General features: G+C 37.3%; 1 protein-coding gene across 6 annotated transcripts in view; it reads left to right on the top strand.

Moving 5' to 3' along the window:
• Positions 1-27,974, top strand: part of LOC102091118 (NEDD4 binding protein 2 like 2) — a 66,115-nt gene that overhangs the window by 19,072 nt on the left and 19,069 nt on the right. For 4 of the 6 annotated variants that reach the window (XR_010470103.1, XM_065051472.1, XM_065051483.1 and 1 more), the window contains exons 4-9: positions 544-632; positions 988-1,064; positions 4,086-4,229; positions 17,219-19,032; positions 21,364-21,449; positions 22,920-22,965. Coding sequence is in view for 4 of the 6 variants with exons in the window: in XM_065051472.1 (XP_064907544.1) it covers positions 544-632; positions 988-1,064; positions 4,086-4,229; positions 17,219-19,032; positions 21,364-21,449; positions 22,920-22,965 (2,256 nt within the window). In the remaining 2 variants the exon portion in view is untranslated. Of the gene's footprint in view, positions 1-543; positions 633-987; positions 1,065-4,085; positions 4,230-17,218; positions 19,033-21,363; positions 21,450-22,919; positions 22,966-23,908; positions 24,102-27,974 lie in introns of all 6 variants that reach the window. The other 2 variants (XR_010470105.1, XM_065051493.1) reach the window with 1 other exon arrangement.

The raw sequence follows: 27,974 nt of genomic DNA, 5'->3' as shown, positions 1-27,974 counted from the left end.
GGCAATTGAGTTCAAACATTATTCAAGTGGAGGCAGCATGTTTGTGATTTTTTTTAATTTTTTTTTTTTAACGGGTCTCAGAAATATTTTGGATATGTGATGTCTTTCTGTGAAGATCACCTATTTCTTAGCATTTTGTTGGAGAAGAACTGCACTACCTAACCACAGGTCTCAGTTATGAATGCACCATGTGTTATCTGTCAGGGCTGGTAAATCTGGAACCAGGATATGGTTTCATGCCAGGATCTCTATACTCAGCGGGCCACAGACTTTGAGCAGTTCTGTTGCATTGCATTCCACACTTCCTATTTACCCTTTTGCATCAAGTCACCATCACTTGTTTTTTATACCTGTCACTTAATTTTTCTTACCTTCTTGCTTCTACTTCTTTCCATTCCTGTCTCAATGCTTTTTATTCCTTTTCTTAGAACAGTGTCTTTCAGTCAGACTAGATTAGTGCAAAAAACATCTGGAACATTTTGTTTACATTTACCATTTTGAGTTACATAGTTGTTTATTAACTTGTACTATTTGTCATTGCAGCAAAGCAGGCAATGGAGGAAGGAAAATCTCCAGTTATAATAGACAACACTAATACTCAAGCCTGGGAAATGAAGCCATATGTGGAAGTGGTAGGTTTTGCTGTGTGATTGTCATCTGTTACAACTTTTCAAACTTACCTTCACATGTGATAAGTTGGTCTGGTTTGTCCAGAAACATTTTCCTTACTCTCATTTCTAAAGAGAGACTGCTTTTTGATACAGTCAGTGATCGCTGTCACAACAGTTTAGACCAGTTTAAGGATTGATTTGATCTAATCTCCTTAGTCTGGGATGAAAGCTAAGACAGGTTGGGGGTAAGTGAAATCCAGCATGCTACCACTGCAGTGTTAATTACATCTGTTTATTTTACTGGTCTATAAACATTTTGTTACATGATATGTAATAATGATACTACATATCCCACATTTTTCTTTGCTTACTGCAGGCTCTAGAAAAGGGATATAAAGTGGAGTTCCATGAGCCAGATACTTGGTGGAAGTTTGATCCTGAAGAATTAGAAAAGTAAGGTTTATATTATGGAAATCATTGTACTTCTATTTAGAGATAGACAGAAAGACAGATAAATATGCACACATAAGTATATATGTAGTACATTCTATTTTATTCAGTATTTTATTTTTTTAAATACTTAACTACTGGTATAAAATGTATTTAATTTAAATAGGCATTTTTGAGATATACCTTTAAATGGAAGTGTTATAGATAAACAGATAAATAAATAGAGGTCCTGTCTGGTTTGCCCAAAAAGTTGATATTAAATTTTGTTGAACATGAGTAGAAAAATGATTGACCCCTGTAAGACCCTCTACTATAATGGATAATGATTCTGAGAAATTTGTTGCTGCAGAACGCTGATGGTACAAAATAGGTAAAGGATGGGGGAAAGAAATAATGTATTTTGCAAGAAGTGCATCAATATGAGTGATTTGGTTTTTGAGTAGAGGCCTATTTTCTGGAAACTTTATCTTTTCAGAGTTTAGGAAAGGTACTCATGTGAAGTTTTGTTTTGTTTTTCAGTTGCTTGGGGAAAGGACTCTTTTTTTTTTCCTTAGTTGTGTGTTTGGGGAATAGGTAATGATAGAGATGTTCTTGTAGTTTTGGAATTCCCATTATTAATTTCAAGCTCAACATTTTGTGTAGTACCTGGGCAAATACTATGCTAATAAATTTGGGTCATTTTATTAGTTGTGTGGAGTCATACATTCTAATTCCCTCTTAAACAGCATCACTTAAGACTCTCTGGTAGTTGGAAGAAAAAATACACAACCTCCTACTTTAATTAGCAAAAGACCTTTCTTATATTTTTGGATACATGCCCCTCATTTTTTCTTCTTGGTGGTGCTGTCTAGATTGTTAGGAACTTTTATCAAGCGATATATGATGTTGATATTCTAGAGTCAGGTTCACTTCTAGATACTGTTTTTATAGGGTTGTTTCTGCCACCTTATTGTGTTTGATAAATCTGTGAAATGTCAGCACCTCAACTGTTATTTGTGTCAAGCACATGACCAGTGTTTTAGTGTGGATTAAGTGTCACTGTCAGTGTGCCTATGAGGTATGAAATATCTTTGGAATCATGAGTTCTTTTGCTTTTAGTTTTTGTTGGTTTTTTAATTTTGCACACACCAATTCTGTGAAAACATCTTGACTCTGCAGACATGTGGTAGTGCTTAAGACTTCTTGAATAGCATTTAAACTTTTATATAAAGGATTTTGTACTTTGATACCATTTTTAGGAAATTCGAAAACTGCAGGTGAGAGAATAAACAAGTGGCAAAATCACTGGTAAAAGAGAGATTTTATGTAATTTTTTAAGTGTTTAACCAGTGTTGGATGAAAAGTTACCCTCTGTCATGTTTGTATGTTTTCTGAGTAGCTGGTAAGCTGGGAAATAGAACTTTTAAAACTATACATGTGATTCAAGCTCTTGGGGAATAACAGGTATCCTGTGCATAATCTGTATTTTGGGACAGATGTTTTAATTTTTAAAAAGTTACGTGCTGCAGAACTTCACACAACAGTGAAATACAAGCATGTTAAATATCCTTTTTCCTCCAGTGTGGTCATAAAAATGCAATTTAGTATTGAATTCCTTAAACTTCTGCTGATTCTTTTAAGTAGTCATGTCTATGCAGGATTCTTTTGCCAATTATTGGTATAAAAGATTCCTCTAGTGTAGAAGCATTTAACAGTGACAGAGCTTTGCTTTTGTCAATAGATTCTGTGTTCCTTCAAGCAGAACACCTTCCAAATGATAACTATCATCTATTAGGAGCTTTTGCTGGTACATCTGCATTGTTTACGGATAGATGGCTTTATGCTCTTTCAGCATAGCCAAGCTGCCGAAGGTTTAGTGAAGACGTGCCTGAAGAGGACATCCCATTTTTAAATGACACTATACAGCAGATTTGTGTCCTTGTTAGAATTAATTTCTATGCTTGATTCAATTTTGCTGTTGGTGATTTTATTACCCTGTCTTGTTTTTTAAGGAAAAGTACTTGCTTATTTTTGAAGTGGTTATTCACAAGTCCATTCAACTGTGGATGAGTGTGTTCTTTATGCCCAGAGCACTTCAGCTTGTAATCTTTTTCTAGGAGTACTAAGATATTGAAAATATTGAGTAACTGTGTGCTTCCACCATTTGGCAAAAAAGGACTTAGACTTCCTCTTTTTTTTTATGTTTTGTTTATGTTTTGTATCTGTTGTTTTAGATTAATTTCTGTTACAGTGCTGGCAATTATGACATTCTGTTTGTGCATAAGCCTCATGGTTTTCTTTTAGGCAGAGACTGAAATTATCTGCTGACATGGATTATAATATCCTGTTCCATAGATAACAAGGAGATAAATACATTCTAATGTACTGTTTAGTGTCTCAGGTTATTAGTAGGCCAAGTTCTCACAGAAAGTAGCTGTTCACTAAACACTGCAAGAATAGGATAATATTTTTCGCCACTCCTCCCTTATATGTGTTTTGGTGCATTTCTAAGTTTACAGGAAGTATCAGTGAGAGCTTGTAGATAAAAGTACCATGAGCATGCTGTTAATAGTTCAAAACTAAAATTGCTCCTTTATATAGAGATTTATTGATGAGAAAGTATTCTGTCATTAAGTCTTGAAACCATGTAGTTTCATTTTTATGCTGGTTTGAACATTGCTTTCATAAGCAGTAGTTTATAATCTTATACATCCCGCTACTCATTAGCTAGTATGCCGTGCAAAATCTGATGAATAAATAGAAAACAAAGTCCTTCTGGGGTTATATAGGCACATGGTCCTGGTGAATAACATCACATTTCTGTATAAAGAATGTCTTTTATTTAATATATGCAGTGGTGAATTGTTAAAATAAACCTGAATAAAGCTGTATACTGAGAGAATGAGGATACAGTGTAATAAAAGTGAAATCTCAAATGTGAAAAGCAAGAAGAAAAATTGTCAAATTAGAGGTTTTTTTCTTTTTCTTAAAGGCTGTGAACATACAAATATACCAGACAATTTACCTGAATTTTTATTTTTGTAGGAGGAATAAGCATGGGGTCACTCATGAGAAGATTGCTCAGATGTTGGAACGATATGAATATCAAATATCCATACCTATTGTCATGAATTCAGTGGTACCTCCTCACAAAAACACTCAAAGGACACCTCTGCAGCGAAGACATAGGTGGGGAGACAATACAGACTCATGGAATTCTTTCAGTAGTTCCAGTAGCCGATAACACAGTTGCAGTCAGTTAATACAAATCTGTTACTTGCCCTTGAAAAACAAATCATCACTCCAATAAAGTAGTGGATCTTCTGTGTTTTAAATAGGCCTATTTGAAGACCATTTTCTTTTGGAGGTTGTTCCTTTAACGGACTTGCATGTCAAGAAAATTGTACATTAAATGTTTTTTAAAACTATATTTATTACAGCTGTAATAACTTTGATTTTAGTAGAATATTTAGTATAGTATGACATACAGCAGAGTCTTCCTTCATAAACCTAAGACAATGATGTTGTCATATATCAAGTAACTGTTGAGCAGTGGTGGTGGGTTTTTTTTTTTAAAGAGATCATATTAGATATCTTCTAGAAGATAATTAAAGCCCCAGAAGAGGTTATTTATGTAATAACAAATTTTAATGATTGTCATTTAGTCTTCTTATATCTGAGAAGTTATTTTTAAACAATGATATTCTGGATTGTCCTCTTGTTCTATTTGGCATGTATTGCCAATTGCCAACATTTTGGCATTTATTTTCTGATTTCAGTTGTGGTGTTTGGTTTTGATGGTTTGGTTTGGGGTTTTTTTGTCTCAAAAGCTCGTCTGGCAGCTGAAGCAATATTCTGCCAATAAAGTATTCACCAGGCTTAAATTGTGTAACATGAATTATTTTTTTGATTTGTTTGTTTTCAGTGGTAATATAGAAACTATGATGGTACTTGCGCACCATCAACCTTTTTGTGCTAAAAAAACCCACTAAATTTTGCCACTAAAACTCAAAAATTTCACAGCTGTGTCTTTCTAAGTCAATATCTTTCATTTATAATAAAAAATGAAGTATTGAAGTATTAGGCTGTCAAGTCCAAGTCTGCAGTTAGGATGCATTAATTCAGTATAAACAATGGATATAATTCTGTAAAACCATGTTGCATTCCCAGTTGTGGCACAGCCAATGTCATCTGTTTAGTGCATAACAAAGAATGAGCCAGCATGGAGATTGACTAATTAACTACCCTTTTTCTCATTAAAAAAAATATGAATTTGTAAGTTTTCACTTTGCTTGCTTTCTAACAGCTTGCTGTATTAATAAAAAATATTTGTCTTCAGTGTTGTTTTAGTAATTCAACAGTTTTTATTGTTTTCAAGCTTGTAGGATTTTATATAGATGAGCGTTATTACTAATCTGCCAGCTGAAACAACCTATCTTCAGATCTAACTACTTATGGTTTCCTTATACACCAAACAAGGAAATGCTGAGTAGGAAATGTTGTCAAGAATATGAGTAGCTAAAAGAACTTTCATAGTTTTCTGTTACTAATTTGGTGTAGTAGCCATCAGAATTTTGTAAATTTCAAAGCCAGCATTTTTTAATTTTTTTTTTACTTATAGGCAATTTTTGAATAGGTTCTGAATATTATTTCATCTTTAAAGTCTGAATACAATGAAAGTTGAAAATCCAGGTATATAATGAAGTATATTTCTGTGATTTTCTACACCTGTTGTTCAAATCTAAATTTGTGCAATTTAATGTGTATCTGCAATAACATTTTCCTAAGAGACTCCATCAACTATAAAAGTCAAAGTGTGCAGTTTCACATTTTAGTAATTGTTTTAATTATTTGATAAATAATTTAAAATGTTTCAGTAGTGCATGGATTGTTAATATACTGAATAATGTGTATATAAAAAAAGTCCTCCAACTACATTGTCTTCCCTCATTGTCTGTTATTAATACCAATTATGTTAACTGTATTTTAGTTTTCATGGTTATCTTTTTCCATATCTCAAAAGAACCATGGAAATAATTGTAAAGGGTCAAAAATACTTGAATAATCCCGAAGATTTTTATATTTAAACGTGAAAGAATATTTCAACTGTGAGGAAAATAGAAAGGTTTTAGAAAGACTCATTTTATTTATGCTATGTTACTTTAAGCTATAGTGAAGTTGTAAAATTTATTGAGGCTTTATTCATATAATTCATAATTCATATAATAATATTCATATAGTGCTAAGGCATGACAAAAGAGCTGACAGCTGGAAACTGATGCTGTGATGTCTTTTGGTACCTTCTGTCTTCAGGTTTTAAAGGAAATGGATTTTTTAGCAATATTGGATAGATATTTAAGTTATTTTTAAGTGACATTTGTATTTAAATAGATGTGAATTCATACTATTTTAAAATGGCGCAGCATTTTTTGTGTTATCTTTTTAATAAATTATTGGTGGATGGTGAGTATTTTTGATATGCAAAGTATGCTGATTGACAATAGACCTGCAGTTTGCAAAGGACACACAACAAGAAAGGAAAGCTTTGCAACTTGGCACTGTATTTAAACATTTCTTGTAAACCACTTAATCTGTAAAGCTGTATTTCAAGGTAAGTACAATGACATGGTAGGTGAGAACACAATGGAATTAGTGTTTGTGTTACACATTTTGTTTCATGGAATGTTAATATTTGATGAGGCCATGACAGACATGGTCATACAGATATCTCAGAAGTTGCTTTTACACTATAATATTTATATGTGAAGGTAATAAAATAATGATGTGAAATACATGTTGCAGGTATAGAATTTCTCCTGCACCCTCACAAAGGAAGAAAATTACTTATTTTGTCAAAAAGCATGTACAAGAAATGTAAGAACTCGTTATTCAGTTAGACTGGGGATCTAAAAATTTTTACTACCTGGCATTGTTTTTATGCAATACACCTGTTGATAATAATGTACCTGGAATGGAGATTCCCTGTTGTTTTAGATTTTTAGTAAGTTGCTAGTTCATCATATTTCATTAAATAACTGCCAGATTTTTTTAATATATAACTAAGGCATAGAACCTTAATGTTACAAATGTAAATTCTAATTATCTGCTGCATACTTCAAATTAGTTTTCAAATCCATTTTGCATTTGTGCTGGAAACAGCGTTGATAGCACAGGGATGTTTCAGTTATCAGCCTTTCACAGAGTCAAGGCCTTTCCTGCTCCTCACCCCATCTCATTAGTGAGTGGGCTAGGGGTGCACAGGAAGTTGGGAGGGGACACAGCAGGGACAGCTGACCCCAACTGACCAAAGGGATATTCCACACCATATGTCATCATGCTCAGCATACAAAGCTGGTGGAAGGAGGAGAAGAATGTTCTGTGAGATGGTGTCTGTCTGCCCAAGTAGGCATTAGGCACAACGGAGCCTGGCTGTGCTGGAGATGGCTGAACACCGGCCTGCCCATGGGAAACAAGTGAATCAATTCCCTGTTTTGCTTTGCTTGTGTGCTTGCCTTTTGCTTTAACTGTTGAACTGTCTTTATCTCAACTCATGAGTTTTCTCACTTTTACCTTTCCGATTCTATCCCTCATCCCAATGCGGGGATGGGTGAGCTACTGACTATATGAGTGAGCGGCTCTGTGGTGCTTAGTTGCTGGCTTGGGTTAAACCACAACAACCTAGTGTAAGACTTTCCTATTTTTATTTTTGAATGTATGATGTTAAATGATCTCCTTTGAGGAATTCTGTCTTCTGTTCTTGTAGTTATGTGCTCTTTAAGTTCATTGGAATCTAAGTTTCTCTGCAGTGTATTCTTTTTTCAAGCTTTTTGTGTCAGGAGGAAAGCCAAGATTTTGTCTTTTGTCATCTGTCTCATTAAAACTCTGCTAATAACTGAAAAGCAGGCTTTGTCTAGGTGAAATGGGACCCATAACATTTCTGTTTGATTGTTTTGTGTCTGTTTTTCCTGATGTAATTTAGACTGTGTTGGTATTTTCTTCTTTGAGCTGACCAGTAGGATTCATTTTCAGTGAATTAGACAAAAAACTACTTTTGTATTTTCACCATCACTGTGATACTTGTGGTTTTAACTGCTGCTTCCTCTTAGCATTTAAGTTTTCTGGAAGAAATGTTTTCCTCTTGTGGTGGTACATTGTGGAGATGAGGTGACTAGGTTTTCCATACAAGAGAACAGAGACATATGTATTAGAATTCCCAGTAAAGAGAAGATGACATAATCTTGACATGCTTTTCATAAAATTGCAATTAAGTACTCAATTTTAAAGGCTGATCGGGTGTTTCATATAGGTCTGATGTGGAAATATTTCACTTCAGTGTTTCTACGGTGATACTTTCTCATTTCAATGTTTTATGTTCTCATACTTTTGAAATAAAAGCAAGAACAGAGATTAAAACTCTTTAGTGATAATTTACTAGGTGAGAATCTACTTGTACTTATTTTTTTTAATAGGCTTATTGGTTAAAATTAGCTGTAAATCAGCTTATTTTGAGTTCACAATATGTGAACTCAAATATGTGAAATATGTGAAAACGTAGCTGGTCTTTTATGTATTTAGAAGATAAAGTAATAGGTAACAGGGTTTGTCAAGGTCAGATCATCTCAGGTTTGTCTCATTTATTTCTGTAGTAACAGAGAAGCAGTAGAAGTAGTGGGTTTACCTTGAGATGGACTGTCCACATAATTCTAGATCAAGTATAATAAAAGCATTAAGTATTACATCTGGAGTGGGTCTTTGCAGTTTCCTTATAGCCCATATTTTTTTTTTTGAGCTGCTAACCTAATTCAACTTTTCTTTTGTGGTACCTCAACCTGACATCAGAGTAACTGCTTTATAATCATATGAATCATCCTGCTTATCCTTTTTAAATGTTTTCCTGATACTAACTGAAGTATTCTAAGATTTCATGGAAACATGGTAGAAAAATATTTTATGAGCAAAACTTCTGGAACATATGCTTGCATGTTGTCTAACTACTAATTTATGAAAGCATGAATTCCTTAGTGGATGTTGTTTACTCTATTTTTAAATTGCTAACAGACTAAGAAGTGCTGTCTTAGCTGAGTAAACATTTGCTTATTTCTAAGGGGTTTATTGTGTCATTTACAAATCAGTCTTAGTCATGGGCCTATAATGCAGTTTGGCTGTTATTTTATTCATTATACTTCTATTTTTTTTTCTTTTACTCATCAGCCATAGGCTTTGGTAACCCATACTATAGGTTATAATAATCTATAAGGTGTTACTGAACAGTTTATACCACATCTTGCTCTTGACCATGAAGAGTTTCTGGAGGCTCATGAACCTGACTTAAGAGTGAATTGACTATATTACTTTTCCTCCATTTAGCATTTTTCCTGATAGTTTTTCTGTACTGCTTGTAAGACGAATACACTGCTTTATAGGGATCTTGAAAACAAAAGTGTAGGCATTGTACCTTTTACCTGAATGAAGCAAGACAGGTATACATCTTTTCAGCTCTTTGCAGCCATTTGGTACAAGCACTAAATAGTTAATGGAGTATAACTGACAAAATTTCAAAACTATTTTCACTTTATGGAAACTGCAGCTAGAAGACAGTGCTAATGGCTGTGCAGCAAAATTGCATTATATATAGGAGTATAAATGGAATTCTGTGTATGTAGAAGGCACAGTTACAGCATTGTTTTTCATTCTGTGTCTGTTTTGTTCCAGCAGTCTAGACAGAGTTCTTGTTTCGAATAATGAGTACTTAGATTATGTCTGTAATGCTGCTCTTTTTGGTCCTACGTCAAGAGATTTTATTGTGAGTAAAAGTAGCTAACTGTGGTTTAACTTTTTACTGCTCTGTAGGAAATCGAGCTGTAAAGAGATTTAATAAGTATGTCTTTCACCTGTTTAGTTTGTGGTGCTTTTGTTGAGAATGTCAAGCTTTCAGTTCACTGTTACTGATCAGATGTGACATACTGGAGGTGAGTGGAGGGAGGTCAGGGTGTGGAGCACATGATATACAAGGAGAGGCTGGGAGAAATGGGTTGTTCGGCCTTAAAAAGAGAAGGCTGTGGCTAAGACAGTTTAATGCTGCCTTCACCTCCCCACTGAGAGAGCATAAAGGTGGAGCCAGGCCCCTCTTAGATGGGAAGCAATTGGCAGAAGTTGCAATGTGGGAAACTCCAGTTACATATTAGGTTGTGTAATCTCTGTCCTTGGAGTATTCAACACTTGTCCAGGCAAGGCACTGAGTAATGAGATCTTGGTTGATATAGTGAGCAGAGGCTGGGCCATGGGAGGCCCTTTCTGACATAAACTGTTCTAATAGATACAGTTAGAGCAGTGTCCAGAACATCAAGAGAGTCAGCTCTTATCTATCGAAGATTTTTAAATCCTTACCAGAACTGCTGCCTGGTTTTGGGGCATCAGGTGCAGGCTTGTATTAACACAGCAGTTCATGATTCTCCTTGTCAGATGGGCACCAAGTTTCTGGCTTTAACTGTAGCAGCAAAACTGGCTGGACCATTTATTCCGGTTATTTTGCTTCATAGCTGTATTGGCAGAGTTGCTCATGAGTTCCTGACAACATTTTTAGCTGATCCCCTTTTCTCCCCATCGGGCGGTGTCTATGAGCACTTGTTTCTTGTTAGTTTTACTCTTCTTCCAGACTTGGAAAATAGTGGAACATCTTAGAGTTTATCTGAAGTAGTTTTTTTTATTTTCTATCTAAAGAGAGACTTCTATTGACGCTACATTGCAGAACTGAAAGACAGTTTTCTGAATCTGTTCATCCCCAACACTATACAGGGCTGTTTTGTAATAAGTAGTCATCCTTAAGAAGTGATTCATCGTGTCTTTTGTGTATCTCTAGTCCTTTTGGTGAAAGATGTTTAAAAAGGAAATGAGTTAATACCAAAGAGTAGTACACAGAAAGTAGAAGTTGGATACCAGTATGACAGTACTGAGGTTTGTTGAAAAAGGTGTAATATATTCCCGAGAATACACATTATAATTTGGTGCTGTGTAACTCTCAATATTTTGTTACATTTGAGATGAATAGAATGAGGGTGATACCTGGAGCAGATGTTCTGAATAGCAACAGTGTCTGCAGTTACTAGTATTTGAATGTTAATGTTGCTATTATCTTGGTAAGAGGCTGGATACTTAATATTTACTGATACTGTGTTCTTTACTGTTTTCCTCTTGTAACTCCCCCCTTCTCCGCTCCCCCCCCCCCCCCCCCATATTCTTGAACTGTGTCTTCCTCATCTCTCTGATCTGTCTCAGTTCAATTACTACACTTGTCTTCATAACTCTGGATTCATTCTCCCCTTCCCTTTCCTTCCCTGAACTATAAACTTGTGTGGAGAGCTACACCTTATTCACTATTTTTTTAATGCCTCAGTTCAAACTGATACTGATTTAAAAAGTGAGTGTAAATATTTTCTGCCTCTCATCAGGCTGTCCTTTTGAATTTTTTTCTTGTTCTGTTGAAAGTAATATTTTCTGTCATACAATATATTTTTCTTCGTTCCTTTTTTTCCTCAGCCTCATGAAGTTTGCAGCATCTTCTTGTGTTTTTGAAACTCATACTTTTGTTCCCAGAATTATGGTCTGTGCTTTGGTGGATATTTAATTACGTGTCTTTGCTACAGTTTTATTGGTTGAAGTTACTTTAAATACAGCTAAGATCTATTATCTTTCATTGAAAGTTCCTAACAGAAAATAGCTCATTACTTACTTCAAAATACTCCATTCTGCTCTCATTGTACCTCTGCTTTCCTCCCACCCGTTTTTCCTCAACTTGATTTTTCTTGTGTCTTACTTCTAACTTCATTTCACATTTATTTTGTATATGAAAGTGCCTTGGCAAAAACAGCCAACACTTTATCCTGTATCTAATTTTGGCTTTTAAAGCATTTTTGTTGTGTCTGCTTATCTCTATATGCCGTTTTGATGGCTGCCATCTGTGCCTCCAAGTACTAAGACAATATATCATAATATGTAGTTCTCTTTATTTTTTGGTTAAAACAGTGATTTGTTGATTGATTTGACCAGTAGATTCTATAGGTTCCTAAATACACAATGAGGGTATTTTTTAGGAATTAGGGTCTAGAAATTCTGTCTTATTTGTGGACTGCATTTTAGGACATGATTTATTTCATGGCCTCATGAGAGCCTCAGTAAATCTGCATCTTCCTGGGTAGAGCTTCTTGAGTGGAATTGCAGAAGCACATGCCTGGAAAGCAGCAGAACCTGAGGGAGAGGAACCGAGAAATGGATTGTGAGATGGCTCACAGAATTTAATTTTTGAATGCAGATCTTCTCTCTCCTAACATCAAGGATCCACTCAGACAAAATACTGTCTTGTATTTTAACAGGTTAGATTATATATGCATGATGCAATATTTCTGTAACAGCAACTCTTGTTTTTCATTTGGAAGGAAAAAAGTTGAGATGTTTAAGGTAATTATTACAGTTGCACGTTTTTTCAGTAGCTGTGAACTGGCCATTAGGCAAAGGGCTTTGTGTTTGCAGTGGATAATTTTGCTTGTCTGTGGTCAGGCACGTTCTTCAGCAGCGTGTTTCACGGATTTCAGCCTGCACCGCCAGCTTTGTAAGACGTGGTGTGTAAAGTGTGCTCTAGCATTGCTGAGAGGAGGGTGTGCAGGACTTAGTGAGACCCAATTGCTTCACATCCACATATGCAACATGCTGTAGCTAGTCTGGAAGAACTGAGACTAATCATTGTCTGGAAAGGTGGGACTTTTTAATCCCGTTACAGATTTTTTGAAAGTGTTCCTTAAAATCTAGTATAGAAATGTATTTATATCAATAGAAAATTAAAGAGCACTGCTGCGTAGCGGGTTACACCAAACTTCATTAACTGGTGCAAATTTGACTATAGTTCCTATTTCTCCAAACTATTTCTCAAAGCAGCACATTTCTCGTGTAGCCTGCATTAATTTCAGTCTCCATGCTTAAGCTGGTATCATCTCAATAACAGAACTCATGTCATCAAATTTGACACAATGATTCGTCCTGTACTTCCAGTGTGTAACATTGGCATCTGTGTCCATCATGCTCTCTTCAAAAGACTAAACGTAGACAGAGAGAAATTAAAAGAAGATTGGTTCTGTGAGCCTTCATGGGTGAGAAGGCTGATGATAGAGCTGCAGTTTCTTCCCTGTATTTTAAGTGCATCCCCTTAAGATGGAATCGGATCACTGGTGCCATTTCATTTCATAGAATCATGGAAAACCAGGTTGGAGAGGACTGCAAGGATCATCTGGCCCAACCTTTCTTGGCAGAAGTACAGTCTAGACCAGATGGCTCAGCACTTGATCCTTTTTTCTTTCTGTTTTTGTTTGGTTTATTTTTTCCTCCTTTTAACCTGCATTTTAACACTGAGCTGTACTTCGTGTTGCAGAGAAACCAAGTAAAACATGTTGGCATTTCTCTGTCTGGTAGCATCCGTCACTACCTTGTTTGCCTTTTTTTTCCTCTCCATTTCAATATTAAAGGCAAGATATGTGACAAAAAGGCCAGAACCGTGGCTTTTTTTGTTATTCTAAATTATAATTTCAATTTCTGTTTGTTGCTGAAGTAAAGTTAGATCACAAGGAATTCAACAATGCACTTGGATTTAGCAGGTAAAGAAGGCGAACTATATCCCAGTAAACACCATTTTGTGTAAACAGCTCTGCTATAATTTTGATGTTGAAAACCCACTGCAAAGACTTTAGACATTAATGATAGCATACATTTCTGAAAGAGTATGTACCTCATTGCTAAATGTCGTACAGAATTGCTTTTTAAATGTATCAGTTCCTTTATCTTTTATTACAGCAATGACTGCAGGCTTTTTTTTTATATCAAGCAAACAGATGTATCCTAGACCTGAAGTTTGTATCAATGCAAATAACTATTTTCTGGTTTTGCCATTTTTCAGCAAGATGTGACTAGCTTCTTTAGATTATTCACTATGCATGTTCTGTCTCAGCAATCACGAAAGTGCATTTGTTTCTCCAGTAAAGAGCATCACCTGCACACTGACTCCATCAAGCTGGACAGTGCTATTTTGAGTGGTAGGTTACAACCTGGAAGTCAAACATAACAGGGTTATGGCAAAAAGCTTTTAATAGTGCCTAAACAGTAGCCTGAGAAATTTCAAAATGTTGTTACAGAAAGTGAATTGCTATTTCAACAAAAATGTTATTATTTTTTTTTTCTAGGTCTGTTTATTACTAACCAGTTTCTAAAATGAATAATATATAGTAAAATTTAAATATCAATTGAATTGGCACCTTTGTCTTCTCCCTTTTGCATGTGTTACATGTGTTTAAAAACAATCCACTAGCAAATGCCCCTGTACAGAGGAGAAGCCTGTCTCCATGCTGGTTCTTGGATTTTAGTGGTTGTGTGCCATATGGTTTTACAATAAGGAAAACTCCTCAATATGCATGTAGCTGGACTAAAAGTGGAGGAACTAAGATAAAACTGAAGAAAAATAGTAGACAATTTGCCTCATTAAATGCAAAAACCTGAACATGATACTGGGTATAACCCGAGCAGGAGATGTTTAGCTATGCTGTCATGGTGCATTAGTGTTTCTTTGGGGTAGTGTTTTCTTGGAATCAGTTGGCAAAAAAGCAATTGTCTGGAAAAGTGAAGAAGAATAACATTTATTATTCTGCACCTAGTAGTCTATCACTTTGCTTTTTGCTTTAGTCCTTCCTTTAGGAAATCCAGACCTTTGGAAGACTAATTTTGGTGAGCTGCTATAAAACTTCTGCTTCCAAAGCATATAAATGACATAGTTCATAATAAATACAACAACTGTTGAATGTCAGTATAGAAGGTCACATCCAGGTGTGCTAAATGATCAACCTGGACCAACATTTGCATTCATTATTACTTTGACGTGCAACAATTTCAATGCAATAATGGCTGTTAGTTTCTCTGGATCATCCAGGTTTTTGTTCTCCTATTATTTGGTGGATTATTTCTGCTGTCTTTGCATTCTAAAGTGGATCCTGTCCAGTGTGGTTTTCCTTCCTGATTTAGAATTAATGGTGGGGAGAGAAAATAAATGTGCTGGCCTCTGAGACTTTTTATTTGTTCTCATTTCTGCAAGGTTATACAATACAATACTAAATTCTTCTTGGAATTGGTGCACAGGTCTGATGTTTTATTCCCTGCACCATTTAAAACAATTAAAAATGGGGCATGATTTTCTGTTTCACTGGGAAGGGGTTTTACGCTTCTGAAAACTTCAGAGAATTTCCTCTTCCAAAACCTCTTTTAAGTAATGAATTTTCATCAATAAAGAAGAAAGTTGCTGTCAGGATTTTAAGACATAATCTGTGATTAATACATGATTTCTGCAAATCTGAGTTATATGTAAGAAAGTAATCTCTCCAATTACCTTTGCAGATGCTTCATTTTTATATATTTCAATAGATAAATAAGATCTATTAAATCCTAAAACTTTGTCTGGAATCCCTTGTCTCTTTGGGGGGCAGAAAGGAGGTGTGTTACTGAGTAGGGAAAGTATTGTGAGGAGGATTCGGGGTGGAATTTGTCTTGGCTAACTTCAAGCATCTGCAGTATAGACATCTGCACTTAAACCACAGGATGATGTACTGAAAGTACACTGATTAGGAAATGGGGAAGTTTTAATTACTGTAAGGAAAGCACCATGTGGATTTACATGGCAACATTTGAAGGAAATCCCATTTCTTAGTAGGATGTCTCACCTAGGTGCCATTAAAGGGCAATAACATTTCTGTGCTTTCCAACAGGAAGATCCGTAGTACTTGTTGCAGCCGTATCAAGGCACCAAGTCTTTAGAATCCTGTTCCAGTCAAGTGACTTTGTGACTATATTGAGGCCGAGAAGGCTGCTGGGGTGCTTCACACTCGATTAGGAGGGTTGGCTTTGTAGAGTTCAAGTTAGGAAGAATTTACATGAGACTAACAAAGAATAAACTTAAGGATGAATAAAGGGTAAGGATATGTTTCCATAGGTGACCTTTAGGTCCCAGGTTGCTTACCAGTGACTCTGGCTTTCCTTCCACATGCACAGTCACTCTTTTTTATTTTTATTTCTCTCTAAAAGAAGTTCAGAATGCAGCATTTAAAACAGCTTATGTTACATATGAATGCCCAGAATATTACTAACTTTACCTTACAATTCTTCTAGCTACCACTTTGTTGGCTTTAGTATGTTGTGTGAAGTGCCATCCTGAACAAAGTGTTACAGAAAAGTGAAGAATTAGAGAAAAGAAGCAGATCTTTAATATGAAGATTTATCAGTTAAACTTAGCTTTGAAAACCTCGTCTCTCTCTGAAGAGTTGCACAGGGAGAAGTGAGATTTCTCTACTAGGCTTTTCTTACCCATATCTATTTCAGGGATATCTGGTGGAGGGGCTCACATCAAGATTTCAGAGAAGGCACCGTTAGGGGTGTTACCTGTTAAATTCAATGAGAAATGCAGACAAAAAAAAAAAAAATCAGATGCTCTCAAAAGAGCTACAAAATTAATTATAAATAACTGCCTACAACTGTGTTAGTTTTTCTTTAGTGTGTTATTTTTTCACTAATAAAATATGAAGTATTTTTTCCAAGTATGTGTGCATCCACACATGATATATTGAGCAGTAAATATCAGAGATCCTATAGTCACTGTACCTTTACATTATTCAGATTTTTCATTAGTATGTCTTGAATTTGAGTCCAGTTTATCTAAGTATTGTCCATTTAATGGATGAAATTTTCTTACTACGACCTCCACTTAGTACTTTTCTGCTCAGCATGTTATTTAATTAAATTTCAGAATAGCAGTAGCTTTTTGGTATCTATTATTCAAACAGCATTTAGAAAGACATCCAGAAACATGTTGCTTGGTCTTGTGATGATCTGTGATACTTTTTGTAAAGCTAAGTTAATGAGACGGCAGCTATGCTTATTTAACTTAGTTTTAAATGTTCAAGATTGTTCTGAATTGTAAGGTGTCCATTCGTTTAATCAGTAGAAGGTTTCATCTGAGATGTTATGTATTTAAAAAAGCAGAAGGTCTGTGTTTGATCATCATGTTAACATAAGCTACCTATTCTTCAAAATGAACACTGCAAATCCATTATTACTGAAATAATTTATTTACATTTAATTTTTTAATTTTCATATAGGGAGGCAAATTTAAAGAAGAATCCTGGGCACCTGTTGGCAAAAGCAAAGCAGAGGAAAAAGCGAAAAAGAAACAAAAAAAAGAAAGGCAATCATGCAGATGTTGCGAAGAAAAGGTTAGGCGGAGCAGCTCATCATCCAATTCCAGATGACCAGGACACATCAGAAAGCAAAGAGGATGATTCAGAAGAAGAAAACAGCAAATCATTGTATACATTCAGTGAAGGTTCAGAGGATCCAGTGACAGTTTGTGAAGAGCAGCCTTATGGTGACAATGAAAGCCTAAAAGAAGCTGCAGCAGTGTCAAGAGAAAGGTTTCCTGTCACTGCGTCTGAGGTCTCAACTGTGTTGAACAACGCAATGAAAAATGAATTGCCTGTAGAAAGTGCTGGTTTGCTTCCCATAGATATAAAACCTTTTTCTACTGAAAACCTAACCAGAAGTGCCTTCAATGATGAGGAAACAAATCAAAGGCACAAAGAAAACCTTTGCAAAAACAGTTTCCTAAAAATAAGCAAGAATGAAAATTCCAACCAGGAAACAGAAAGCATCTCCGAAGATTACAACACACCACTGTTACGCATGGAAAACAGACTTGGATCATATCAATTTATCTGTGAACCTGACATAGAAGATAAGCTGATCGGTTTTAATGGTGGAAAAAAAGAAATCTCTGAGTGTTACAATTCAAACGCACATGATAATGTGCCTGATAATAGCATAGAGGATAAAGGTGCATTAAAAGTGGAAGAGAATAGCTCTACTGCCTGGGCTTTTTTTTCAATTAAGTTACCTACTGAGGAATTGTGGCTGGGCTTTGATACACAAGTTTCTCTCTCTTCTTGGCCTGAGGATAAATTTGTAGGTGAACAAAGACCCCCCAAAATGAGGAAACCTAAACAGAATCAAATGAACACTTCAACACAGCTAAACTGCCGTCGGTCAAATGAAGGATTGGTAAAGGAAAACCACCAGGTAACAGTAACTGAGGAGGCTGGTAATGTAATAAGCAATGGTCTAGGGGCATCTCCAGCTGGTGGAGTGCACTTAGATTCCCTTGTGGAAGCTGGGGCCACCTTCACACAGTGTTCGAGTGACGGAAATGTTCCCAGAAATAATAGTGCACCAATTACATCAAAGAGGAAAAGATGCAGAAGAATTGTCAACTTGGCACCAAAGTTCGATCTACCAAGACAGATTGCTGGTAGTACAGAGGGAGGGAAGGAAGTCCCAAGAAAAGACGATGTGCCCTCAAAAAGAGTTTCAGAAGTGAAGCCAAAGAACTTTCTAAGCGAGGATTGTGCAGAGGAACATGAGCAGAACTGTGCATTGCAGGAAGATTCTGCAGCTTTGAGTGGCACCAAGGCAACACATTCTTTACCCATTCCGGATACAGATGCTTTGTTATATGATATTTCTTACATTCAATTGGGACAATCATCTCCAATGCCAAAATATTCCTGCAGGTTTTGTGTAGTTTCCAGGATGAAGAAGGAGCAAGCTAGAACTCTTAAGCAACAAAAGGTCATTGATAAAAAAGAGGGTGAGAGTGAACAAGTTTCTTCAGAGGTTACAAATAGGCAACCAGATATTTTGTCTTCCGTTAAAGCTGTTTCTGAATATCCAGAAGATTCTAATATATTGGCAAGCTGCAGTGAGGATGTGCATGAAGCAGATGACCCTGGGGCAGCAGAGGCCTCACGACTTGAAGATAATCAAGATGTGAATGTAAAATGTAGTTTTCTGGGACTTCCCTTATCATTAGGATTTGCTTTTCAACTTGTTCAGCTCTTTGGTTCTCCAGGTCTTCCACTGGGTAATACTCTTCTTACTACTCATATGTTAAAACAACCCAAACAAACAAACAAACCCACACACCAAACAAAAAGCCACCAAAATGCCTAGAAAAAAAAACCAACCCCAAATTCCTATGATTAAATACTCAGGCTTATTGCACATACCATTAATAACAAATATTAATCCTATTAAAAGGAATCACTACTACTTAGGTGATTTAAAAAAAAAATAATTATATTTTGCATAAAATATTCTTCAGTCTCTGTCGAAGGTGCAATGTGGTTTGGCCTTATATTTTGTAGTCTCTTAAGTAACAATGACTTACTAACTTTAAATTCAAATCCTACTGTGTGAGAATTTACGGTATAGATGACAAAACTAAATTAAAACATTGTACAAAATGTGTGCTCTTACATAAAGGTTGCATATTTAGTTTTATATTCCACCTGGGTAATATAGTACCGTTCCTCTTTATTTATTTACTGATTTTTTTCGTAGACCCTTATGTGGCTTAGATACTGTTGAAAAACTTTCCCAGAATCTCATTTAATTTGAAAATCAAATTACGAGATACATTTTTCTGTCAGTGCACGCCTTCTTTTTTAACCATGTGTGATTAACAAGTGTCACAGTTCTGTACTTGCCATCCATGGCTCAAATTGTCGTATTTTTGTACTTTCAGTTTAATTATTATAAGTTAGCTGTTAGAATTGTGATGATCAGTCCTCAAAGGAGTTGTATGTGGCAACCATGATTTCCGAATTTACTGCAAGCTAATGCAATGGTACAGAGCTGTAGCCAGCAGCAACAGCAGACATTTGTTGAGAGTTCACCCTGGGGCATGGTGCTGTGTATGTACCTGCTGAAAGAGCCACGTTCCCTGTGCATAAAGTTGTGCTGCTGCTTTGGTCCGAATTTAGTCACTTTAACTAACAAATACGGTTAAAAAGCACTTTTTCAGTGTGTAGACCTTTACACCTGCTTGTTTCAGTAGAATTTGAAGTTGAAATGACAGCTGAGGAGTACCTTATGTCTGTTTATCTGCCTGAACTGACCTTGGGTTTCTTTGTTTTTATTGCAAAAGTTGAAGGCGATGCTGCCTGGCAGCACAGGGGTGGCAAAGCACTGGCAGCACCACCGGGTTGGTACCGGTTGGTGTGTTTGGTGTGATCCCCTAAGGACCTGCCGTGCTGCTTCAGCTAAATGTGGCACAACACACCCCAGGGTTTGTCATACAGGGCTAAAGCAGGACAGGGAAATGCTGTTTGTGTCCTCAACTATTGCATAGAAAACATTCCTCTTCTCCAAACTTGGTAAGTCTTCATGCATGTGATCTTAAATTTCAACATCTGAGAGGGCATGGAGTTGGCTATGACCTGACAACAGGGATCTGCTGGGAGTGAAACAAAAGCAGGCATTCAGAAACGCAGTAGGTTAGTGAACCAAATGTCATTCTTCTCTGAGTGAGCAGCAGGTGAAATTCTCTGGTGTTTAGATGAGTTTCCTTTGGAAATAACCTTTGAGAGAGAAAAGCTTGGAAGCCCTGCCAGCTTGTAACTGCTGGTTGGTGAGGTTTTTTCTGTCAGAGTTGTGCATGCTGTCTGCAGAAATCTGGCCGCATTCCAATACAACTCTAATTTTCCTTTCAAAAGTTCTTGTGCTTTTTTGTGGCCTGTTATGTATCGACAGGCTATTTATCCATGTACAGATATGAGCTATATTATTTTATAGCACTGGCAATTGCAGTCAACTTTTATTGAAAATATTTCAGGAGAAATTTTTGGTAAATAAATGTCTTTGGTTTTTTATAAGTGAAAGATTTAGTTGACTGAATTGCTTGTGTGATTCTCATATAAGCATAGAATATATTTTTAGACTTTTCTACAAAGAATCTCTTCAGTTTCTCAAACAGTATTCGAGTTACAACATTTTAGAAAGTCATTTCTTTAGGGGCATTGCACAAATTCCTATAATTAAACATTTTTAAATTAAAGTTTGTTACATAAGTTGCATTTTGTTTAATTTATGGCCGTGGAAGCTTTCTGTTTTTCTTGTTTGTGCCTAGTTCTGGGTGAGCCTGGGGAGGAAATGAAAGTGTGATGGGAAAGCCTTTGCCTGAGAAGAGAAACCAAAACCATATCTCTGTCACTCTCCTTTCCTCCCTGAGCACTGGCCTTAGACTGCAGAAAACCTAATTCCTGACTTGGCTGCTGGCTCGTTTAAACATCTGCTGACTTTTTAAAAAATTTTCTCTCTATATATAATGTGTGCAAAAATTGTAATTCAGTGCTATACTTTGGCTATGGGAGAGACTTGAACACTCAACTGCAAAAAATATTTTCTTCTACAGAATCCTTGTTGCCAGATGATTATATAGTTCCTCTTGACTGGAAGGTTTCAAAGATGATCTATTTACTGTGGAAGACCTCTGTGGAGGTATGAATTTTAGGGGATCATGGAAGGCTTTTCAGTGTTCCAGGTGTAAAGAGGAATCCTTCAGTCCATAAGCAAGATTACAACCTTTGCTCATAAATTTGCTTTTTTTTTCATTTGTTTGTTTAATATAGCCACAATGAGGAGATGGATGTTTAATGTAGTCTTCTGAAAATTTCCATAACGAGCTCCAGGCCATGGTAAGATTCAGGTTTTGAAAGATCAGAAATGGATACAAAGTAGCTGAAGGAGGAAAAATCCCAACCTTCTCCTTGATACTCGTGTCCTGACCTGGCCTGTGTTTGTTAAGTACAACCCACAATAATTTATTTGTTTTCTTTCTTATGGTTTCCTCTCATAATCTGAGCAAATTTGTGGGAGGAAATTTAATGAAATATAACAAGGGAAAGTGTAGAGTCTTGCATCTGGGCAGGAACAACCCCAGGTTCCAGTATAAGTTGGGGAATGACCAATTAGAGAGCAGCATAGGGGAAAGGGACCTGGGGGTCCTGGTGGACAACAGGATGGTCATGAGCCAGCACTGTGCCCTTGTGGCCAGAAAGGCCAATGGCATCCTGGGGTGTATTAGAAGGGGGGTGGTTAGTAGGTCGAGAGAGGTTCTCCTTCCCCTCTACTCCACCCTGGTGAGACCACACCTGGAATATTGTGTCCAGTTCTGGGCCCCTCAGTTCAAGAAGGACAGGGAACTGTTTGAAAGAGTCCAGCACAGAGCCATGAAGATGATGAAGGGAGTGGAGCACCTCCCTTATGAGGAAAGGCTGAGGGAGCTGGGTCTCTTTAGCTTGGAGAGGAGTAGACTGAGGGGTGACCTCATTAATGTTTATAAATATGTGAAGGGTGAGTGTCACGAGGATGGAGCCAGGCTCTTCTCGGTGACAACCAATGATAAGATAAGGGATAATAGGTTTAAACTGAAACACAAGAGGTTCCACTTAAATTTGAGAAGAAACTTCTTCTCAGTGAGGGTGACAGACACTGGAACAGGCTGCCCAGGGGGTTGTGGAGTCTCCTTCTCTGGAGACATTCAAAACCCACCTGGACACCTTCCTGTGTAACCTCATCTGGGTGTTCCTGCTCCGGCAGGGGGATTGGACTAGATGATCTTTTGAGGTCCTTTCCAATCCCTGACATTCTGTGATTCGGCTAACAGTAGTTCTTTACAGATACTTCTACGAAGAGTTGTAGCAGAGAAGTTATTCAGAATGACTGATGACAACTTAACTCTTGTTTTCTAGTTAGAAAGTGTTACCTTACAAATTGCAAATTACTTTTTTGCTACTTCCTACTGTTGCTTTTTGATATGGAGGAAAACCCTGTAAATAATGAAATAGTAACTATAAAATGGAGAATGGACCTATGTTCTTTCCCAAAATATGAAAACCTCTTGTCACACACACATATATATATATATATATCTGTTTTTTAAATCCAGACTATTCTTATCTATTTTAGGAGAAACAAAAAACAAATGGATCACAGAATGGAAACACCGTGGCTGGTAAGTGTATTCTGTGATACAAAAACTGCATAAAATAATTGTTCACAAGATAAACTTGTTAATGCTAAAGTGCATTGAAGGTTTTCAGCACAAATGAGTGATAATGTTCCTCTTCGTGCAAAAGCGTTAGGATGCGATAAATTAATTTGTACCTTTGTTGATTGTGCACGTAGTATGGCAGAGCTACGGTTGCTGTGAATCATCACTTTAATATTTCCTGATGCAAATGCTGAAATTCTTTGCCTTGCAAAGTTTCCCATATGAAATTAATCTACTACTTTGCTGAAGTTTACCTGATTCCAGACCAGAAGGATGTTTTTAATGAAAAAGTCTTTCTTTAGACTTTATTTCTCTGAAAAGCTGAGCATCTTTAGCTTAATTAAACGTACTGGTCCCTATAGTTTGCCAGTGTAATGATAGACCAGGCTCTGGAGCAGCAAGGGGTATCAGGGTCCATGGGAAGCTCTGGGCTTCTTCATGCATTAATTCCTGCCCTGTGTAGGTTATGGGATAAGGTTGCTGGTTGTCTTTTTCCATGGTTTCTGTATTAGTGTAGTATAATTTCACAAGCTGCATAATATGAGATGAAAAATACACAACAGTAGCTCCCTGGAATCTGATAGGATTTGATGTCTGAAACAGGAGAGGAGTTTCTCCTTTCTAAAAAAGAGAAAAGGGCACTCTAGGAAAGCTAAGAGGAAGCATGAAGAGTAGGAACATGTATTATATAAACACGTACGCACGCTCTTTCCTTTTCAGAGACAAACTGAAAAATATAGTTTATTTTGTAGGCAGTTTAGAAGGCAAAACGAATAGTTTTTGATGAAAGTTTGTTCCAGAGGTACTTCATTCTGAGCTAATACAAATGACACTATCTAACATAAATAGATCATTTCAGGTGATTTTGGCTGCAGTTTGGGGTTTTTTTATTATTATTTTTTAGATGATATTACTAGTCTTGGAGATCTAAATAAAAATGTCCAAGAGAACCAAGAGTCCTCTGGAACACTTTCAGAAATGGAGCTGTTTCAAGGGGTGGTAGAGGAGAACATCATGACCTACACCAGCACTGGCTGCCTGGATGCTGCGTTTCATCAGTCGTGATTGACCACCTTAAATTCTGCATGAAGGAAAAGGTAATCAGTCACGCTTGTGAATGTGTTTTATTTTTGTATGGTATTTGACCAAACACCTAAAGAACGTTGTTATAATTTTTAGGGTGCATTTAGTATCACCCAACTTTTTTTTTCCTTTAGTTTAGGGATGAGAGTTGTTGGGCTTTCTTAATCCTGTGTTGGGAAAAGAGAGGGCAGCATTTTGTTATTTAAGCCATATTATTTTTTCCCCCAAATACCCCTAAAACCTGCTGCAGAAGTGAAAGCAGTTATCTAGAGTACCCAAGAGCTGGACTTTATTCCCAGTTTAATTATTGAGGTGGTCTACATAAAGACATGTTATCTCAGTGCTATTTTCCTCGTCTCTTCAGCATGGCCAGCAATGCTGTGTTAAGGGTCTGATTATGAAGAGCACTGTCTGAACAATAAAATAGTATTTCACTAAGTTATGAAAACATGTGGCAGTTCTGCTTCTCAGCAGCAGGAGGTTGCAACAGGACTCCATATCTTCAAGTGTTAATTTTTCATGAATGTTTTAGTTCACACAGAATCACAGAATCAACTGGGTTGGAAAAGACCTCAGAGATCATCGAGTCCAACCCTTGGTCCAACTCCAGTCTCTTTACTAGATCATGGCACTAAGTGCCATGTCCAATCTCAGTTTAAAAACCTCCAGGGACGGCGAGTCCACCACCTCCCTGGGCAGGCCATTCCAATGCCTGACCACTCTCTCTGTAAAGAATTTCTTTCTAATATCCAGCCTAAATTTCCCCTGGCAGAGTTTAAGCCCATGCCCCCTTGTCCTATTGCTAACTGCCTGGGAGAAGAGACCAATCCCCACCTGGCTATAACTTCCCTTCAGGTAGTTCTAGAGAGTGATGAGGTCACCTCTAAGCCTCCTCTTCTCCAGACTAAACAACCCCAGCTCCCTCAGCCTCTCCCCATAGGTCTTATGTTCAAGTCCCTTCACCAGTCGTGTTGCTCTTCTCTGGACCCTTTGTCTTCAGTATGACAAAGTGTGCTATTGAGTATCAGAAAGTATGCTGTCATGTTCAGGCTTGCCTTGTGAATTTTTGAGCCCTTTGGTAACCTTGCAAGGTGTTTTAAGTTTGTTTATGAGAGATTTTAGGTATGTTATGATAAGAAGGAAGGACTTTTGAATCCAGCTGGAAAACACTGTCTTAACCTCCATATCATTTTTCCATCAGGTTTTGTTTCCGAAGTGGAAAATGCATTAATCTGTAGTTTTAAAATAAGGAAACTGAGGTACATGGAAAAATAATAACTTGCACCATGGGAAAATTGAGCCAGAAAACAAAAAAAAAAAAATCAAGATCATGAGGCTTAAATTGTTCCCATCCAGACCCCACAGTATTGCTGGAATGTCATCCATGTGCGGTCTGGCGAGGGGTCTTTGTCACCCTGTGTCCTGTGCCTGACACAGGGCACGTGCCTGAACACGAGTCGGTGACTGGAGGAGGAGTCAAAAAGGCAGATGTGCTGCATTAGGAGGTTTATAAAAGCAGAAGCTGACATTTTATTAATAGAAGATCTCCTAATTTTCACAGTGGAGGTTAATGACAGAAATGAAGTAGTTGAATAGTTTGGGATGGAACTGTAACCTCTTGAATGGGGGTTGATTTGATTATATGCATTTTTAGATCATTGACAATAAAAATGACATTGCAGGTCATTTACTGGTTAGACTGTACCAACTGCTGATGTAGGAAGGTGAGGGGAATCTCTCTGAACTGCTTAGTACAGACAGCACCAGTCTCACAAGGTGCTGTCAGCACAGGTTATTGATAAAATCAAGAACATCTGGTAGAGGCATTGTTCTCTTACATAATCAAATACTAAAATATTTGGTATGCAAATAAAAACATATTTTCACCTTGTGTCAGCCACAAATTTTTGGAAGTTACTTACAATATTGCAAATGTTGATTGTGTATGCAAATAAATAATGAAAATATTTCTTGCGATAGTGACTGGCCATCTCAGTATGGATCTGTAACCTAAGCTACTGCCCAGAAATGTCCAGTTTTAATGATTAAATGCTTTTATGCTAAAGAAACAAATTTGGAGAGCTCTGTTCTCTTTCCCAAAGAAAACTGTGATTAACCTGGAAATTTGATGGGCTTCTTTTTCTTTGTGTACTTCAAGAAAGGAAAGACACGTGCTAGCAGAGTGTTCTGCCTTATTGTCAATACCTTTACCTGGTTGCTGAATCCAACAAACTTTTTGCTTTTAGATTTATGGCCTTTGTCTGCCATGCTGCTCCCAAAATCATTTCAGCCTTCCTTTCCTGCCTGCGGTGAGCGCAGCAGAAGCCATTTGCAGCGCTGTGTGGTTGTGAGCAGCCGCCAACTGCTGGTCTGAAATTAAACATCATTAAATCCCAGTTTGTTGCATGACCGTGCAATCTAATACTCTACTATGCTGTCTTATGTTAGTTCTAGGGTATATAAAATTAAAGCAATGCATACTTTACTGTGAAAGAAGAGTCCCACTCAGTGTTTGGTTTTAAACAAAAAAAAGAAGGCATTGCACACTCTGCGCAGAAGGACTTGGTCATGCTCAATGGTTAGGGCTTTGTGTTGGAAAGAGGGAACTTAGTCAGGTTTTTTTGTGGGTGTTTTTATTTTGTCTTTTTGTTAGTTGAACATCTGAAATGAGTCAGGGAAAGTCCCAAAGGCTGCTGGAGGGAGGGGATGAGGAAGCAGAGGCGGGGTGGTTTTCGGCTGCTCTGGAGCCGGGGTTTGCAGCCTGGGGCTGAGCGGGTGTGCTGGCTCCGTGCTGCGGATGGCAGGAGATGCCCTTCCTCCCAGACCCACCCCAGTTTATCAGCTCCGGCACTCGCTGGCTGACACGGAGGCTATAATTTAACACACTAAGCCCACAAGAAACAAATGGATAGTTTTCTGCTGAGCTGGCAAAAGCTTGTGTAAGGTCCAACTCAGTGCCAAAGCTGGGGCCGGGGGGCTGACAGGGCTGCGCTGCTGTGGACCTGATGTGGGGGACGTGCAGGGCTTCCTTCTTGGGTGGCATCAGCTCTCATACCAGGGACTGCATATCGTGCAACCATACCGGCAGGTGAAAGACTGCTTTTTAGCTTATACAAACATTAGGGTGTTATTTTTTTTGAAAGTATGTGAAAAGCAAAAAGCATTTCTCAGAGTTTTTAGTTGACTCCTGCTCACTGTCAGGCACAAGAGACTGGGTAGCACAGACCCCAGGCTAAACCCCCATGGGTGTTCTAGCAGTCCTCTGAAGTCTGGATGTGTAACACTGTAAAAGGCAGGTGAGCTTTTCTGGTTGATGGTGCCTTTGGTTTTGAGGGCTAAGGTGGTCTTTCCTCGCCACAAAATCACTCTCCTCTGGTTGCTGATTAAAGCAGACTTGCCAAGAATGAGGCCCCAGCGTGGCTGTAAAACTGTGAACAAGTGAACAACTGTAAATGCTAAAATGGATTTGATTTCATCAAATGTCAGGGGAGGGAAAAAAAAAAAATAAAGCACTGAGGCATTCCTACAAAAAGCTTTTTAAATCACAGAAAATAAATGCAAAGCTAATACAATCATTTCAGTCCCTTTAGATTTGAGACTAAACTAAGTATTACTGGCCAAGTGCAACTTAGTCTGTCAGCCAGGTGATTGTGCTTCTGTATTCACTTTCTGAAAGGGTGTTTTTGTTTAAATGGGAGAGTTCAAGTCGTGGTGTTCCTCTGTGAAAACACGAGGTTAATCTCAAGTTGTTGTGAGAGCTCCTTATTGCAGCATTGGCAGCGCATCAGTATTTGTTCTGGAGATTAAGCAAGAGATCTTGAATTTAAGAATGCTGAGAACAGTGCAAACATCATTATTTTAGGACCTAGTAGTTCCCTTAGACCAGG

Source organism: Columba livia, chromosome 1 (genome assembly GCF_036013475.1).
Source record: "Columba livia isolate bColLiv1 breed racing homer chromosome 1, bColLiv1.pat.W.v2, whole genome shotgun sequence".
Taxonomy (NCBI): domain Eukaryota; kingdom Metazoa; phylum Chordata; class Aves; order Columbiformes; family Columbidae; genus Columba; species Columba livia.
This window is presented reverse-complemented; position numbering and strand designations above follow the sequence as displayed.